Source organism: Aedes aegypti, chromosome 3, assembly GCF_002204515.2.
Source record: "Aedes aegypti strain LVP_AGWG chromosome 3, AaegL5.0 Primary Assembly, whole genome shotgun sequence".
Lineage (NCBI taxonomy): Eukaryota > Metazoa > Arthropoda > Insecta > Diptera > Culicidae > Aedes > Aedes aegypti.
Window position 1 is genome coordinate 324,593,757 of NC_035109.1, and position 19,828 is coordinate 324,613,584.

At 41.5% G+C, this 19,828-nt stretch overlaps 2 protein-coding genes across 3 annotated transcripts in view; one reads left to right on the top strand and one right to left on the bottom strand.

Moving 5' to 3' along the window:
* The window catches only part of LOC5565802 (protein sax-3), an 808,606-nt gene that overhangs the window by 280,554 nt on the left and 508,224 nt on the right, over positions 1-19,828 (top strand). The window lies entirely within an intron of this gene.
* LOC110679413 lies at positions 1,562-8,082 on the bottom strand. Its single transcript, XM_021853937.1, has 3 exons — positions 7,900-8,082; positions 7,731-7,846; positions 1,562-3,373 (listed from the first exon to the last, which is right to left on the bottom strand). Exons 2-3 carry the CDS (start codon positions 7,745-7,747, stop codon positions 1,846-1,848), a joined length of 1,545 nt encoding a protein of 514 aa, XP_021709629.1. The 5' UTR covers positions 7,748-7,846; positions 7,900-8,082; the 3' UTR covers positions 1,562-1,845.

Here is a 19,828-nt window from a genome sequence, read left to right on the forward strand (position 1 = left end):
CTTCTGGAAGTAGTTCTTAGTCGATTCTTGAAAAATAATTTCGACAAATTTCCACTGACATTATCTGCTATCTATTTTAATACAAGTCTTCAAAAAACTCTACTTTAATGGAAGGTCTCTAAAATCTTTGTTTTGACCAAAATGGTCTTTAAAGACTCTTTTTTTCTGATTCTGATTGCATTGAATCCTGATGCAAAATTGCACAGGCTCCAGAGAAACCTTCAGAGACTATACCGGGTTCAACAGGCTCTTCAAGAATTTCGTCTCAGATTCCCCGAGGAAAAACTTCAGAAATTATCATATTAATTTTATGTATAACGCTTTCAGAGTCTCTCCTGGAATTCTTCTAGAGATTTATCTGCAAACTTTCCCAGAAATTATTCTAGCGATTTACAAAGCATGATTAGAAGCATTTCTCTAAAATTTGCTCCAGAAAATCTATAAGAACTCCAAAGCTACAACCTCTAGTAATTTCTTCAGGTTTAATTTTGATATATTTCCAAAACTATTCTAAAATTTCCTCTAGATATTTGTTTATCAATCCTTCAACCAAATTCTCCAGTTATTACTATAGGAGATCTTCCAAAGATTTCAAAAGAATTTCTCCTGAACAAAAAATTATTCCAGAGTTTTTGAAAATATAGTTTAAGTATTTTTTTCATGAGACCCTGCAAGTATTCCTCCACCTGCTCATGAGGAATCCTTCAAGAATTCTTCCCCTTTTGCTCCCAGGGACCCAGGAATTCCTCTAGGTTTTTCTCCAGCATTTCACCCAAGTAGTCTTCACCATTCAATCCAATTATTACCCCAGCATTTTTTTTCCAAATACTTCTCAAAACTTTCCCATGTGATCTTCAAAAGTCTATTCAATTTTATTACATCAGTAAATACTACAGAAATTTTCCCAATAATTTCTCCAATCATTTCTGTGCAATTTCTTTCAAGATTCTGTCCAATGTTTTTTGAAAAATTCCTTTAGATAATCCTGCGAAATACTATCCCGAGATTCGATTGATTTTTATTTTAGATTATTGTATTATAATTTTTTATTGTTATTATTGAAAAATTATCTATGAAATCTTCTAAAACTTTCTTTAAAGTCCAGGAGTTTTCGTCAGAGATCCAAGGATGACTTTAAATCTTACACAGATTTGATCAGAGGTTACTTTAGGATTTTATTCAAAAATACCTCACGGATATATTTTTCAAACAAAATTTATTGGCATTTCCCTGTAGACATTCCTGAAAAAAAAAACCTTTAAGGTTTTACTTTAGACAACTAGTGGAGGAATTTCTGTACAAATCTATGAAAGAATCAATGGAGCAATTGCAGAAGGTATCTAATATAAAATTCCGATTAGAATCTTATGTAAAACCTGAAAGACAATTTCACAGGAAATCCTAAAAAAATCCTGGAGAAGTTATTGATTGAAATTTAAGTAAATGTTCTGACTAGGAATGTAAAAAATAGGAAAAAATTATATTTTGAGGAACTTAGACTTTCTTGAAAAATTCCTCAAAGATTTTTTGGAAGAATTTTTATGACTTAAGTTCGGCAGGAACTTCTTCAACTTTTTAAAAACTTTAATTCTAATTTACAACCACTTTATTCACTACACTATACCTCTACCACCGGTAGTTGATCAGACGCCTTCAGGAAAAAAGAGAACGAGCCACGCGGTCACTACCTTTTTATAATATAAATCTGCTGACTCGGCGGTTGACACCATCCACTATGTTATCCATGCATGTAAGTATCGCCATCCATCCGGTGTGTCAGTGTATGCGAATGACTACGTTTCGCTAACGGCTCCCCTTCTAGTTAGAAGCCGTCCTCGGCTTCCTCTATTGCTGCGGGATAAGCGGTATGCTTCTCGACTCAGGATGCGCCTCGGTTGAACTGCTATTTTCCTTGGTTCCTTCTCGCATGTTCGGTGCAAAGACTGTTTTGAAAATGAAAAGCTTGAAGACTATGGTTATGATTGTACCCAGTATGAAGACCAGTAACGTTGTTGCTGAAGCGGAAACTATCCACCCAAAGATGTTTAGTTTCCAATGTATATTTTCCGTTGTTAGGTTGAGGTGATCTATTTGGTTCCGATGCTCTAAATGTAGTTCCTGTAAATGTTCCAACGGGATATGGTTTATCACATTGGTCGGATTTACCTTGATTGTGGTAACCGGTGTGAACGGTTGTATTTCCAGGTTAGTACTTGTGTACTCCTCATCGTCCAGGTTTAACATACAGTTTGAATGCTGAATGAGGTATGATCCACTAAGGAATCGGGTGGTTGAACAGTTGGACCTCAGGGTGATGTTGTCTCCGTGAATAACAATATTGCCATCGTTAACTTTTCGTATAGTTTTATCTCCATAGATTCGTTCCATGGGGCAATCAGCTGTCTCTCCGGAGATTAGTTGTTGCATACATTCTGTGAGTGGTTCTAAATTGGTATTGGAACACACGAAGAGAGCTTTTAACTTAGAACATGGGCTTTGTGAGATGAATGAAGTTTTCCCTTTCAGGTAAAATGGTTTTGGTAAATGAATGCGGTAACCTTCTGCAATTACTGGTTCAACGAAGCTGAGTGTGTACGGTACGTTTTTGATTCTGGGTATTTTCAGTATGTATATGAATGTGTCTTTGTTGAACATTACGTAAGCACTGGCGATGTTCAAAATACTGTCAACCGAGTCAAGTCCAAAGCCATTGCCGTTGAGGATTCTTTGTATGGCTTCCAGTTCCCGTTCGTGAATGATGCGACTGTTTGGGATGCTGCTTCTCGCCAATGTAATGGATTCCTCGACAACTTCTAGGTAATACAATAGTTCATCAAGTTCGAATACAAAATTAAGTGAATCGAAGCTTTTAAATGTAACATTTTCTAATTTTTGCTCGTTATCTATCAGAAGATTGAATGTTCTTGTAAGGTTTCTCATTCTTTTCTCGAATACATTATTAATGTGTATTTGATTATTATTTTCAGTTACTAAAGAATTGATTGTTGAGTTAATGACTTTCAAATCGTCCGCATCAGGACTGCCTGATACGTATTTCCACGCCCTACCGAGTGATTCCCATCTCTTGAATCTGTTTTGAGGTACAATTCTGTTGAACGTTAAGTGTATTTTATTTATCTTTTTTCTAATAACTTGATCGAAAAGTGAATTATTTAAATCAGAATTTTTAGTTACATAGTCAAACAAATCTATAGCATCTTTTATGGCTGTTAAATTTACGGGATGAATTACTCTGATATAACTGTTACTAATCCTGGCCTGTCCGAGAGGTATGATTGCTATGGGATTATTAGTCAGGTCGTAAATGCGGATGTCTGTCCAAGCTGTAGATGTCCAGAATAGGAAACATAGTCTGAAATAAAGTCAGAAAAAGCAACATACCTCGTCAATCCCATTAGAGTTTTAAATTTTTCTTATGAATTTTGATGTCCGTTGTGTCGGTAATTGTTTTGTCATTCTGTTCCTTTACCTCGACCAGTCTATATCTATTGCTATATGGAGATGGTTTGGCTTTAGTTTTGGCAAGAATTTCTTTGTTTTTGATGTCTTGATAGTCTTTGTCCGTTTCTACTATTTTTGAATTATGTCTGGTAGCTATTCTGGCAATATTGTCTTTGGCAGTTTGTATTATTTGTTGTTTCATCATGTTTATGTCCTTCAAGTCTAGTGAAGTCGAATTTCCGAAGATTATTTGTCTTGGTGTGAGATTCGTTGTTGTATGCTTTGCGTCGTTATACAGTGCTGTTATAAGTGAAAGTCCTTGGTACAGAGTTAGGTTATTGATTTTGCTTCGGTTTGCCATAAACATCTCTAGGAGGGTGTTATGGAACCTCTCGATGATGCCATTACTATTGCTGCTACTAGCATAGTGAACGGCAACACCGTTTTCTTCCAAAAAGGTTTTGAAATTTTGGCTCCGAAATGATGTAGCTTGATCACAAGTGATCAATTTTGGTATTCCAAACGTTTTGAAGTATTTAATGAGAGTTTCGATTAACTCTTCGCTTGTTTCGCTACTGATTTTGTAAAGTTGTGCAAATTTAGAAAATGAATCGATGACTGTTAAGAACTTCTCTCCTTCCTTGACGTATACGTCTATAAAGATATTCTCTAAAGGTTTCTCATATGTTCTTCGCGTGATTGGAATTTTAAATGGATGCCGTTCGTATTTGGCAAATTTACAGTCTTGGCAATTTTTCGCGAAGTTCTTAACAATCGATATCATATCCGGGAAAAAGACTGATTGACGAAGTTCTTCGTAATTAAGCTTCCAACTTCTATGGTTAAAGTTGTGCGTTTTACGAACAAATTCGTCTTGGTCTTTTTTGGTTATTAAATCTGGTAATTTCAGGTTGCAAAATTGAACTTTCATCCCTTTAAAATTGTCATTTATGATTTTGAAGCACAATTTTGCAACCGACGGATGGGCAAAGATTCCGTTTGTCATTCCGGGAGCTAAATATTTTTTTAAAATTTGCAACAGCTGGTCCTCAGTGTATTCTTCCTGGTGAAATATGTGTCTGCTAAAACCTGAAAATACGGAATAAAATATGTGAGGGGATTTTTTCTTGTCTTGGGATATATGCATAATGAGTTGATTTTTGAATTTATTAATGATTTCCGGTCCGTAAATAGGGTCGTTTTCGAAAAGCTCATTTTCAAGTACTGTTTGAAGATTCACTTCATCAACCCGTGGTATTCTGGACAATCCATCTGCTACCACGTTTTGTTTTCCTTTTTTATAAATTAACTCGAAATCGAACTGCTCTAGATACAATCGTTGGCGAGTTACTCGACCTGTAGCATCAGTCAGTTTGATTTCTTTGGTTAGCGGTTCATGATCTGTATAAATAGTAAATTTCTTACCATACAGATATGGCCGAAACTTTTTTGCTGCGAAATATATGGCCAAGAGCTCTTTTGCTGTAGCGGAGTACTTTTCCTCCGCTTTCGATAGGGTGCGCGAAAGGTACGCAATCGGTCTTTCGTGTCCGTCTACCAGTTGAGTTAAAACGGCTCCAATGGCGTAATTCGACGCGTCCGTTGTTAGAATAAACGGCTTATCGAAATCGGGATAGATTAATAGAAGTTTAGAGCTCATAATTTCCTTTAATTTTGCAAATGCTTCCTCATATTCCGGAGTAGAAACGATAAGTTTGTTTTTCCCCCGAAGCATACTAGTCATTGGTTTTGCAATTTGCGCAAAACCTGGTATAAAACGTCTATAATATGAAATAGTTCCTAAGAACGATTTAAGTTCTTTTGGTGTTTTCGGGAGAGGCCAATTTTCAACTGCCTCTACCTTTTTTGGGTTAGGTTTAACCCCTTCCGTGGTTACAACGTGTCCAAGGAATTCTACTTCCTTTCGAAGGAATTCCGACTTGTCACATTGTATTTTCAAATTTGCTTCTTTGAGAGTTTTCAAAACTTTCTGAATATCTTTCATATGTTCTTCCAATGAACTAGAGAATATAATGATGTCGTCCATATAGACGAAACATCTTACTCCCAAGTGTTTACGTAACACAGAGTCCATGAGACGCTGGAATGTCGCGGGCGCATTCTTTAACCCGAACGGCATTCTCACGAATTCATATTTTCCATTGTCAACATTAAATGCTGTCTTTGGAATGTCAGCTGGTTCTACCTCTATTTGATGGAATCCGCTGGCTAAATCAAGCACAGAAAAATATTGCGCCTTGCCTAAGCGATCTAGTATTTCACTTATCTCGGGTATTGGGTAACGATCCGCAGGCGTGACTTTATTTAATTTCCTATAGTCAACAACTATGCGGTACTTCTTCACACCTGAATTGTCTGCTTTCTTCGGGACGACCCAAATGGGGGAGGTCCAAGCAGAAGACGATTCTCGTATAATACCGGACTCTAACATTGTTTGTATATGGTCACTTACTATTTCTCTCAAATGGTATGGATATTTGTAGGTTCGCTGGTGGATCGGATTGCTGTCGGTAGTTTCAATTTTATGTTTTACTTGATGTGTGAAATCTAATTTTTGTCCTTCTTGATAAAAAATGCTTTTATATGGTTGTAGAGTCTTAGCTAAGAGTTTGACTTCTTCTCTGCTTAGGTGATCCGCTGGGAAGTTCAGTCGCGGACACGTTTCGTGTTGATTAAGGAAATAGCGTTCATTTTCGAGCGGTTTAATTTCGTTCAGTTTAGCACGCTTGGTACTGAATAAATGCACTGTGGCACGATTATTTTTAGCTGCATATAAACCAGGTTGTAACGTAACACCGGTCGTTAGGTTTAACTCGTTCTCAATGAGAAATGTCCCATCGGAGGTGGTACATATCTCAGCTAGCTCCTCCGTTTGTTCGTGGAAGTTCCATGAACGTGGATAATATTTTGAAAGTGGATACTGAATGTTTCTTATCAACAGTTGATGATTGCCTGAGTCTATTTTGGCTTTCATTGCTGCTAAGTTTTCGTAGCCAATGAGGCCGTCGAAATATTCGTGAAATTTAAAAACGTGAAAAGGAAGCTTTTCATTGGATACTCTGGGGAAAATATTTATGTGGACCATTTTGTCGATGATAAATTTACCATTTTTGTTCGTTACTATTGCGGGCCGATCCGTTATTTTGGTCCTGTGCACATGTTCCGGACTAATGTAAGATTTATTTGCGCCCGTATCGATTAAGAATTTAAGCACTCCTTTATTTGTCTGGTAATTAATGTAAGGTATAAAATTGTTTACGTTGCTGCCTGCTGACGCTCTTCTTCTAAAAAATTTGAATCATCACTATGCACTTCACTGTTTGTCACATTGTCATCGTTGTCGTCATCATCGTTGTCATCGTCGTATTCATTAGCCACGTCGATCTCGTTAGTATTGTATTCTGCCCGAGGTTTATGCTGTTGCACTTGTTTTTTATAAACAAATTTACTCGCGTTTGGATTTGTTTTGCCGTTATTGTTATTATATGAGCCGCTGCTTTTAGGGTCGTTATGAGGTCTGGACTGTGAATGAAATTTAATAGGCTTCGTTCTAATTTCTGCGTTTTGATTTATGGATACGGCTTCGTATGCTTCTTCCAACGTATTTGGCTTCGATTGTCTTATTATGGAAGCTAAAGGTTCCCCAATGTTATCTAAATATCTAGTTACACTTAAAACATCTATAATTTGTCGAACGGATAGAGGATTCGACAACAAATTTGCTTTAAGTCTTGTGTTGATGTCTTTGCAATCGTTGTAAAACCTGAGGTGGCTTTTGTCACCTCGCCGTAAATTGAATAACGACGACACATTGGTCGCAAAGTCTCGGTGGTCACCATATTGTTCGATCAAAATTTGTTTGATACCATAGATGGTATCGGGATCGCCATTTGCGCATAGAATCGCGCGGGCATCTCCTTGTACTTTATTTTTTATTGCTCTTAAATACATAGAGCTTAGTGAGTCGGGCTGTCCATTCGCGCCCTTTATTTTGAACATGTCGTAAAGCTCATCCACTTCGCGTAGCCAGCTCGACAGTTCCTTCTTGTTGCCGGAAAATTCCGACAAATTTTTGATTGGATCGGGAATGCAGAATTTGCTGCTATTCCCGATCGTCATCAACGCTTTGAGCTGTTCAATTTCAGCTCGAAGCGCCTCCATTTCCGAAGCCCTGGTTTCAGGCATTGTATAATATGAATTTTTAAAAGTATTGGTTTGAAAAATAGGATTAATTAGTTTCTACTTACAGTCTTGAAGTCTGCATCCGGGTTTTCTCGATCGTGCGGCGGGACTGTTTCCTCTATTTTAACACCTTCACGATCCCACTTCTGACACCACTTAAGTTCGGCAGGAACTTCTTCAACTTTTTAAAAACTTTAATTCTAATTTACAACCACTTTATTCACTACACTATACCTCTACCACCGGTAGTTGATCAGACGCCTTCAGGAAAAAAGAGAACGAGCCACGCGGTCACTACCTTTTTATAATATAAATCTGCTGACTCGGCGGTTGACACCATCCACTATGTTATCCATGCATGTAAGTATCGCCATCCATCCGGTGTGTCAGTGTATGCGAATGACTACGTTTCGCTAACGATGATTTCCGAAATAATTTTTGGAGAGATTTTATTTATGTAGTACTCCTTCTTCTTCTTCTTTCTGGCATTACGTCCCCACTGGGACAGAGCCTGCTTCTCAGCAGTTCTTATGAGCACTTCCACAGTTATTCACTGAGAGCTTACTATGCCAATGACCATTTTTGCATGTGTATATCGTGTGGCAGGTACGGAGTTGTGTTTGATCCTTCGACCTTGACGCTTGCTCCTACGGGGGCCGGCGATGAGGGCAGGATCAAACATGTCGCGCGTCGGTCGAGTGAAAGTGAAAAAGTGGCGTGATCGTTTAGTTGTGTTTGATCCTTCGACCTTGACGCTTGCTCCTACGGGGGCCGGCGATGAGGGCAGGATCAAACATGTCGCGCGTCGGTCGAGTGAAAGTGAAAAAGTGGCGTGATCGTTTAGTTGTGTTTGATCCTTCGACCTTGACGCTTGCTCCTACGGGGGCCGGCGATGAGGGCAGGATCAAACATGTCGCGCGTCGGTCGAGTGAAAGTGAAAAAGTGGCGTGATCGTTTAGTTGTGTTTGATCCTTCGACCTTGACGCTTGCTCCTACGGGGGCCGGCGATGAGGGCAGGATCAAACATGTCACGCGATCGGTCGGGTAAAGTGAAAAAGTGGCGCGTTCGATTAGTTCTTTTTGATCTTTCGAAGTTGACACTTGCTCCTGGGCAGTGCAGCAAGAAAGCCCGAGCAGTCGTCAGTTGTTTTCCCTCTCGGGTCGTGCGCCTATTTTCTCTGAGTGCTTTTATATAGCCGATCAAATGAGTGAAGCTGAAAGTGGATTGTTGCTGCTCAAGGATGACGGATCAATTGGTGAGCTCGTTTAATGCTACTATTTCTAATCTATAAAATATGTATGACTGCACCTTAAATCGTTACAACGGTGAGACGTAAATATGATTTTTCAACAAACTATGAAAGGTTCGTCACTGTGAGTGTCGACATAAACTCTGATTCATAAATTATTAATGTCTAATTTTATTTTTTCAAAACACCTTTTTCCTTTTACCTTTATTTTTGTAATTAAAAAAAAACTTTGAATGGTTCGACACTACGAGTGTAAACTTGCGAGAGGTTCACTTTATTCAACAAACTTTGAAAGGTTCGTCACGTCAAGTGTCGGCATAATTTTTCTCTACATAGATATTGTTCATATCAAATGAAAAAATAATATTTACATATAAGCATGTTTATATCTCACCAATAATTATTTATCATGGTCTAATCGCTTATCAAAGTGAATCCTGTGACCCAACGATCCTCCCCATTAACAAACATCCCTCCCAGTAACCTTTGTGGAGATGCAGAGGCAAACACGGTCTCCAAATAGCAAAGGTTACACACTAACATTCCTTCCCCCAATCCCACCTGACTGCAAGGACGTGGCCGGCGCCGTTATTGACCATGTATAAATAGAGGCACTGAATTATGCACACTGAAGAAGATTATGGCCAATCCCAGCCGATCTTCTAGTTGATTCTTTGTGCATTTTCACTGACTCCGGTCAATCACGGAATAGCAACCATTGATATGTGTAGTCAGTCTAAGCTAAGCTAAGCTAAGCTGTATATCGTGTGGCAGGTACGAAGATACTCTATGCCCTGGGAAGTCGAGAAAATTTCCAACCCGAAAAGATCCTCGACCGGTGGGATTCGAACCCACGACCCTCAGCTTGGTCATGCTGAATAGCTGCGCGTTTACCGCTACGGCTATCTGGGCCCCTTGTAGTACTCCTTACCCAGGCTGAATTCTTTAAGTAGACAAAGCCACATTCTTGGAGAAATTCCCTAGGAACATTCGTAAAAAGTTCCTTAGGAAATAATAACTAAATATACACCTTTAGAAATTTCCGAAGTCGAGAGCAGCCCTATAAAGACGGAAAGCAGTATTGTGGTAACAACTGGTACCCTTTCCGTTTGAGCTCCTTAAGTATTGTAACTTTCAATTTCCAGTTTAGGAATCCATAGGTTTAAAAATTTTCTTAGCTTCACTGTTCACAAAATATTTGCCAACGTGTGTCCTACCCATGGTCTTGAACGTGGACGCGTTCCTGCTCCTAATAGGTCCTTGGAGGGAATGTTCAACAAAAGGTTCGAAGCGTATCTTCTTGCTTCAATCCTTCTAAGCTTACAAAGGAGGTTGAAATCGCATCCGCTACCTGCACACTTGATTTCGATCCTTCCAATGTTGCAGGAAGAAATCTATTCGGCTTCGCCGGAACACCATGTTTCATAATTATTTCTCACAACTCGTTTCTTTTCACTGAGTCGTACGCCCGCCTTGAAATCAATGAACAGATGATGAGTCTGCAAGTTGTACTCCTGAAATTTATCGAGGATCTGTCACAGGATAAACACGAAAATCAGGAAGGAAGGATATTCCGAAGAACTCTTCAAGCGGTCTAAATCTGTTGAACAGAATACGTGACATTTTTTTGTACGCCGAGTTTAGGAGCGTTATTCCTACCAAGCAAACAGACTACCGTGTAAGATGAGATATAAGAGTACAAATGTGAAGGCGATATACGCACATTTAGCGTACAGCCTAATGGCGCATGAGCGAATATCGCCTCAACTTTTGTACTCTTATGCGCAATCGTATACGAGTTTGTGTTTACTGGGTCGGTTATTAGCGCACTACAATCTATGCCTTTTTTGAAGAGAGAGTAAATGAGGCCATCCATCGAGCTAGCAGGCAGTTCTTCTTTCTCCCATATCTTTAGTTGTATATGGTGAATCATTCTATGCAGCTGCTCACTATCGTGCTTGAGAAGTTCGGTTCCCAGCAGCCTTGTTGTTCTTCAGCTCCTTCGTCTTCTTAACCTCATCTAGTGATGGAGGCTCCACAGCTTGACCATCGTTTATTCTGTTCTCCGTTGTTCCTTCCATTCAGTAACGATTCGAAGTTTTCTCTCCACTTGGCAGCCACCATCCTTTTATCTGCCAACAAATTGCAGAGTTGCTCGCTGTCACTATCAACGCTTAAAATTTGCTGATTTGTACAGGCCGCAATACAATTCGGTACAATTCGGATCAATCTATATCACATCAAAATCATGCTGTCTACTCCATCACTCAGTGCATTGATGGCGATAGACTATGAATATCATTGATGTGTTAAGTTTAGCCTTAAATTAAGTAAATAAAATGGCAATTTATCAGAATGATATTTTTGACAGTGCTGCAGAGAGATTGAAAATATTTGTTGGTCACTGAAAAACATTAAAAGCATGGATATTTACCACGTGATCATTTACTCTGCAGTGAGTATGATCAAGAGTGCGATATCGTATCACTGCTGTTGGTTGTCAAATCAAAGTGATATTGATAACTTGCAAGTGATATTGATAGTTTTAGAACATCAACGAACAGTCACATATCGTTCTGTTCCATACAGTTTTGCGCCTCGGCTATCACATTCTTATCATACTCAATTTTTGCCTCCTTGTACCGCTCTCTGTTCGGCCTAGTTCTAGACACTAACATCCGACGCCAGGCCACGTTTTTCTCATCCGTTATTCTCTGATACTCCTCGTCGAACCATCCGCTTCTAGGGCATCTTCGAGCAGTACCTATCACTTCTCCCGCTGATTCACTCACCACTCCATGGATTGCATTCCATAGATTGTTGAGGTTTTCGTTCACATTGATCTCACTCATCCGCTCGTCCAGCTTTTGGTGGTATTCAGCTGTAACACGGTCTGCTGAGAAGCGCTGGAAATTGAATCGCATTGTTCGCTGTGGTCTTGAGTTGGCTACAGTTGATAACCGCACTCGAATTTTACAACTAGGTAGTGATCCGAGTCAATGTTAGCAGCCCTAAAACTCCTAACATCGATGACATCTGAGAAATGTCGGTCATTCACCAGAATATGGTCTATCTGGTTACAAATATCACCGTGCTTCCGAATATCTTTGCGTGCAAAGTAAGTGCTGCGGATGGCCCCTGGCAGCAGCGAAAGTCACTAGTCGTAGGTCGTTGTCACTGGTAACAGAATGAAGGCTGTCCTTACCGATGATTAAACAGGAAAAGTCCTCTCTTCCAACCTGCGCGTTTGCATCTCCGATAACGACTTTCACGTCGTGTTTTGGGCGCTCTCCATAGATCTTGTCAAGGCCTTCATAAAACTCGCTCTTCACGTCATCAGGTTTATCGTTCGACGGTGCATAGATGTTGATCAGGCTGTAGTTGAAGAATTTGCCCCGTATTCTCAGTAGGTACTCAGATTCGCTCGCTAATCGGTTTCCACTTCATAACGCGTTTCATCTCCTTCCCGATCACTATGAAACCGACTCCATGTTCTGCCTTATCGCCGCCGCTGTGGTAGATGTTATATTTGAACGTAGTGTTGGTGATGAGATCAACCGTCCGGAATCAACGCAACCTCCTGCAGTTCACGAGCAAAAAGGCTTACTCGCCCGAAGTGTTTGGATTTCGATCCGAATAAGCCGATCGAACCATATTCATAGAGTGTAACAGTTCACGAACCATCACAGTTCATGGCACATTCGATCGAAAAGCCCCATGAATGTTTATATTCACTCTTTCGCTTGGTACGTGTCGAGAGAGCGTTCAAGAGCAGTAACTCTCACAGACTACAACGGTATCGAGCCATTCGGGTGATGTATGTTTTGCGTATAATAACTAATAACTTCCATATTTTCTGGAAATGCAACCTTAAACAACTTAATAATAATTAATTATGGTGTTCGATGATCCAGAACACCACTTTGGTTGCAAATATAACACAGAAAATGGAAAATATTCGCCTCTGTTTATGGATCAGAACGAGAGTGGGTCAGCGAATATAACACGTGGTGACACACAGTGATCGGCGGCCAACAGTGAGGTGTGTATGTCTGTCTTTTTCCTTTTGTGGTTCGTTATATTTCACGAACGGTGAATGTCATGCGTGTTGTGTGAATGCAGGCGGATAAATGTGTTAAAATTTTGGCTCGTGTGTCAATGATCGTTAAATTTTCCAAAGGCTGCTCGCCCGGGTTCATTTAACGTCTACCAAGTTTCCATTCATAGTCCATATTTCGTTGACAGGTTGGTTCTTTCTCCTTTTTGCGTGGTGCGTGAGAAATTAGGTATGCCACCTTACCGGGGTCGCGCTAGCTACATTACGTTGATGGGGCTACCACCATAGGTTAGTTGACGTGATACAACATTTCATACTCAGCCGCTGGATACCAGAACAGAGGCTGTTTCAGCCGCACGTCCTGGTGAACAGATGCTCGGGACGCACCCCCACACTCTAGCTGATGTCAGAAGGACAACACTGCTCAGGTTGCACTATCAGCTACTTAGCTGGCGGTCTTTGTTATCGTTTCACTCGTGGAAGCGTAAGGTAGAGGCTTGTGAGGACCAGAGCTATGTGGGACGCTCCTTCCTTATTGTCAATCACCATTTTGCAACCCTACCCCGCACCAAATGTACCATATACAAAACGCTCAAGGCCGGGAGTCCTCTACGGGCATAAAACGTGGACGATGCTCGAGGAGGACCTGCAAGCACTTGGAGTCTTTGAACGTCGGGTGCTTAGGACGATCTTCGGCGGTGTGCAGGGAAACGGTGTGTGGCGGCGAAGGATGAACCACGAGCTCGCTCAACTCTACGGCGAACCCAGTATCCAGAAAGCAGCCAAAGCTGGAAGGCTACGATGGACAGGGCATGTTGCAAGAATGCCGGACAGCAACCCTGAAAATATGGTGTTCGCATCGGAGTCGGTTGGTACAAGAAGGCGTGGAGCGCAGCAAGCTATGTGGGGCGGATCAAGTGCGCATCGATTTGACGAGCGTATGGCAGAACCGAGGATGGAGAGATGCGGCCACGAACCGAGTATTGTGGCTTCAAATTGTTGATTCAGTGTTATCTGTTTATATGTCAACTAAATACTTAAATGAATGAGGGAATCTAAATGAAAAAAGGGGGTGTGTGTTATATTCTCTTATGAAAATGGGCCACCTTACTCTTGCTGCTTGTTGAATGTGGAAGACGTACAACCTTTTTTTCTTTTTTCGTGTCCTCAAACACAGGGACACCCAGATGGTTTGCTGGTAGATGCCACGATATGACATCATCCTCCGCGGGTTTAACGCAGCTGGTTGTGAAACTAAATCCGCTGGTCTCGATCGTAGATTATCTTCGCGCGCCAGAGACGTGTGCTCAATATCTTCCATTAACCGTGTCCGCGTTATTACTTTGTATCGATTGGGGAGAGAGAAAAAGTGCCATGGGAATGCGTTTCCAATAAGTTGACGTGGCGACTCTGCTGCTGCTGCTGCTGCACTCTTCCGCCCTGGCTGTCAGATAGAGCCATCAATTAAACGAGACTGTCATCTGATCTGGGCGACTTTCACGCGTTGAAACGGCTCTGAAGTATTGATTTCTGGTTCCAAATTTAGATGAGAAAATGTGACATTCGGGACAGATTGTCGATTCATAAATTTATGACTTTATTTTGCTGCCCAGCGAAAGATTGGATAATAAATTGTAATTACTTATTGCAACCACATTCGGTATGCAATATTGTGTTTCACGTGTGTTTCGCAAAATTGAAAACCTTAACGGAAAGTCTCGATAAAACCAATTGCAATCCATTTTCAAGTCTTCTCGCCGTTTCTCACAACCGAAATATCTTCCTGTCAGCAAGCACCATATCACATCAGAACTGCGTCCCATTCCGTTTCCATGGCATAGAATTGAATGGCCTCAATTCTAATTTAACTTTATGATCGAATAAATTTCTTGGCCCCGGCTTCTTTCCAAGTTTCTGGTAACTGTTCACCAGGTTTCTCATGAGTTTCCCTTCAGGTTTTTTTCTTATGTTTTTGTTTTCGGGTTTCCTCCCAATCACGGTGAATGTGTTGTTTATTTTCTCAGATTGGGTAAAGTTCTGGCGTTCTTCTGTATGAGGAAGCCCATACAATAAATCGATACCGTCTCAAACGTTAGACGGTTCTGATTTTTTGTATAAACAATTGCAAAATAATGGAATATCAATCTTGTTTTCCGTCATTTTCGTCGTCAACATATCAAATATCAATCAGCGGAAAATATTTCCGCAATAATAGTAAAATCGTCACCACAACGCAGCTAGTGCAATGCTCACATGCGAAAGCCATCAATCAGCGAAATTTTAATTTTATGATCGGAATCGTAAAAACTTCTTATGTTTTGGCTTGACAACGTCTACGGTCGGGAACGAATCATAAAAACGATGCATAGACCGGAAGAAATGAAAACTTTATATAAGGTTTGTAATCATAGGAGCTTCTAAAAACAGACGCCGCCACGTGACGTTTCGTAGGAACTGAGAAGTGACACTGTGACGAAAACGAGAAAAATCAAATAGGGCCTGTCCATTAATTATGTAAGGGTTTATGGGGGGAGGGGGGGTTTGAGATTTCTTACGCGCCATACAATTTATTTTTAATTTTCATACAAAAAATCTTACCATGGGGGGAGGGGGGGTTGAAAGACCCCGAAAATTGTCTTACATAATTAATGGATCGCCCCATAACCATAAGATTGTTGTAAGTTTTTTTCAAGTGAGACTCAGAATCCTTAACAAGATTTGTTAAAAGTGTTGAACATGAAGCACTCAGAATCCTGAGCAGAATTCTCTCAGAATCCTAAGCAGGATTCTCTCAGAGTCCTGGGCAAGATTCTCTCAGAATTCTGGGCTCGATTTTCTCAGAATCCTCAGCAAAATTCGCTCAGAATCCTGAGCAGGATTCGCTCAGAATCCGGAGCAGGATTCGCTCAGAATCCGGAGCAGGATTCGCTCAGAATCCTGAGCAGGAATCGCTCAGAATCCTGAGCAGGAATCGCTCAGAATCCTCTCAATTCCTGAGAATTCTCTCAGAATCCTGAGCAGGATTCTCTCAGAATCCTGAGCAAGTTTCTCTCAGAATCCTGAGAAGGTTTTTTTTAGAATCCTGAGTAGGTTTCTTTCTGAATCCTGAGCAGGTTTCTCTCAGAATGCAGAGCAGCATTCTTTCAGAATCCTGAGCAGGATTTTCTCAGAATCCTGAGCAGGATTTTCTCAGATTCCTGAACAGGATTCTCTTAGATTCATGAGCAGGATTCTCTCAGAATCCTAAGCAGGATTCTCTCAGAGTCCTGGGCAGGATTCTCTCAGAATTCTGGGCTGGATTTTCTCAGAATCCTCAGCAGAATTCGCTCAGAATCCTGAGCAGGATTCGCTCAGAATCCGGAGAAGGATTCTCTCAGAATCCTGAGCAGGATTCTCTCAGAATCCTGAGCAGGTTTCTCTTAGAATCATGAGCAGTTTTCTCTCAGAATCCTGAGCAGGATTCTCTCAGAATGCTGAGCAGGATTCTTTCATAATCCTGATATTGATTTCTCTCAGAATCTTGAGCAGGATTCTCTCAGAATCCTGAGCAGGATTCTCTCAGAATCCTGAGCAGGATTCACTCAGAATCCTGAGCAAGATTCTCTTAGATTCCTGAGCAGGATTCTCTCAGATTCCTAAGCAGGATTCTCTCAGAACCCTGAGCAGGATTCTCTCAAAATCCTGGGCAGGATTCGCTCAGAATCCTGGGCAGGATTCGCTCAGAATCCTGGGCAGGATTCGCTCAGAATCCTGGGCAGGATTCGCTCAGAATCCTAGGCAGGATTCTCTCAAAATCCTGGGCAGGATTCTCTCAGAATCCTAGGCAGGATTCTCTCAGAATCCTGGGCAGGATTCTCCTGGGCAGGATTCTCTCAGAATCCTGAGAAGATAACTAAAGAGAGAATCCTGAGAGAATCCTGTTCAGGATTCTGAGAGAATCCTGTTCAGGATTCTGAGAGAATCCTGTTCAGGATTCTGAGAGAATCCTGTTCAGGATTCTGAGAGAATCCTGTTCAGGATTCTGAGAGAATCCTGTTCAGGATTCTGAGAGAATCCTGTTCAGGATTCTGAGAGAATCCTGTTCAGGATTCTGAGAGAATCCTGTTCAGGATTCTGAGAGAATCCTGTTCAGGATTCTGAGAGAATCCTGTTCAGGATTCTGAGAGAATCCTGCTCAGGATTCTGAGAGAATCCTGCTCAGGATTCTGAGAGAATCCTGCTCAGGATTCTGAGAGAATCCTGCTCAGGATTCTGAGAGAATCCTGCTCAGGATTCTGAGAGAATCCTTCTCAGGATTCTGAGAGAATCCTTCTCAGGATTCTAAGAGAATCCTTCTCAGGATTCTGAGAGAATCCTTCTCAGGATTCTGAGAGAATCCTTTTCAGGATTCTGAGAGAATCCTTCTCAGGATTCTGAGAGAATCCTTCTCAGGATTCTGAGAGAATCCTTCTCAGGATTCTGAGAGAATCCTTCTCAGGATTCTGAGAGAATCCTTCTCAGGATTCTGAGAGAATCCTGCTCAGGATTCTGAGAGAATCCTGCTCAGGATTCTGAGAGAATCCTGCTCAGGATTCTGAGAGAATCCTGCTCAGGATTCTGAGAGAATCCTGCTCAGGATTCTGAGAGAATCCTGCTCAGGATTCTGAGAGAATCCTGCTCAGGATTTTGAGAGAATCCTGCTCAGGATTCTGAGAGAATCCTGCTCAGGATTCTGAGAGAATCCTGCTCAGGATTCTGAGAGAATCCTGCTCAGGATTCTGAGAGAATCCTGCTCAGGATTCTGAGAGAATCCTGCTCAGGATTCTGAGAGAATCCTGCTCAGGATTCTGAGAGAATCCTGCTCAGGATTCTGAGAGAATCCTGCTCAGGATTCTGAGAGAATCCTGCTCAGGATTCTGAGAGAATCCTGCTCAGGATTCTGAGAGAATCCTGCTCAGGATTCTAAGAGAATCCTTCTCAGGATTCTGAGAGAATCCTTCTCAGGATTCTGAGAGAATCCTGCTCAGGATTCTGAGAGAATCCTGCTCAGGATTCTGAGAGAATCCTGCTCAGGATTCTGAGAGAATCCTGCTCAGGATTCTGAGAGAATCCTGCTCAGGATTCTGAGAGAATCCTGCTCAGGATTCTGAGAGAATCCTGCTCAGGATTCTGAGAGAATCCTGCTCAGGATTCTGAGAGAATCCTGCTCAGGATTCTGAGAGAATCCTGCTCAGGATTCTGAGAGAATCCTGCTCAGGATTCTGAGAGAATCCTTCTCAGGATTCTGAGAGAATCCTTCTCAGGATTCTGAGAGAATCCTTCTCAGGATTCTGAGAGAATCCTTCTCAGGATTCTGAGAGAATCCTTCTCAGGATTCTGAGAGAATCCTTCTCAGGATTTTGAGAGAATCCTTCTCAGGATTCTGAGAGAATCCTTCTCAGGATTCTGAGAGAATCCTTCTCAGGATTCTGAGAGAATCCTTCTCAGGATTCTGAGAGAATCCTTCTCAGGATTCTGAGAGAATCCTTCTCAGGATTCTGAGAGAATCCTGCTCAGGATTCTGAGAGAATCCTGCTCAGGATTCTGAGAGAATCCTTCTCAGGATTCTGAGAGAATCCTTCTCAGGATTCTGAGAGAATCCGTCTCAGGATTTTGAGAGAATCCTTCTCAGGATTCTGAGAGAATCCTTCTCAGGATTCTGAGAAAATCCTTCTCAGGATTCTGAGAGAATCCTTCTCAGGATTCTGAGAGAATCCTTCTCAGGATTCTGAGAGAATCCTTCTCAGGATTCTGAGAGAATCCTTCTCAGGATTCTGAGAGAATCCTTCTCAGGATTCTGAGAGAATCCTTCTCAGGATTCTGAGAGAATCCTTCTCAGGATTCTGAGAGAATCCTTCTCAGGATTCTGAGAGAATCCTTCTCAGGATTCTGAGAGAATCCTTCTCAGGATTCTGAGAGAATCCTTCTCAGGATTCTGAGAGAATCCTTCTCAGGATTCTGAGAGAATCCTTCTCAGGATTCTGAGAGAATCCTTCTCAGGATTCTGAGAGAATCCTTCTCAGGATTCTGAGAGAATCCTTCTCAGGATTCTGAGAGAATCCTTCTCAGGATTCTGAGAGAATCCTTCTCAGGATTCTGAGAGAATCCTTCTCAGGATTCTGAGAGAATCCTTCTCAGGATTCTGAGAGAATCCTTCTCAGGATTCTGAGAGAATCCTTCTCAGGATTCTGAGAGAATCCGTCTCAGGATTCTGAGAGAATCCGTCTCAGGATTCTGAGAGAATCCGATCCGTCTCAGGATTCTGAGAGAATCCTGCCCAGGATTCTGAGAGAATCCTGCCCAGGATTCTGAGAGAATCCTGCCCAGGATTCTGAGAGAATCCTGCCCAGGATTCTGAGAGAATCCTGCCCAGGATTCTGAGAGAATCCTGCCCAGGATTCTGAGAGAATCCTGCCCAGGATTCTGAGAGAATCCTGCCCAGGATTCTGAGAGAATCCTGCCCAGGATTCTGAGAGAATCCTGCCCAGGATTCTGAGAGAATCCTGCTCAGGGTTCTGAGAGAATCCTGCCCAGGATTATGAGAAAATCCTGCCCATGCTTCTGAGAGAATTCTTCTCAGGATTCTGAGAGAATCCTGCTCAGGATTCTGAGAGAATCCTGCTCAGTATCCTGAGAGAATCCTGCTCAGTATCCTGAGAGAATCCTGCTCAGGATTCTGAGAGAATCCTGCTCAGGATTCTGAGAGAATCCTGCTCAGGATTCTGAGAGAATCCTGCTCAGGATTCTGAGAGAATCCTGCTCAGGATTCTGAGAGAATCCTGCTCAGGATTCTGAGAGAATCCTGCTCAGGATTCTGAGAGAATCCTGCTCAGGATTC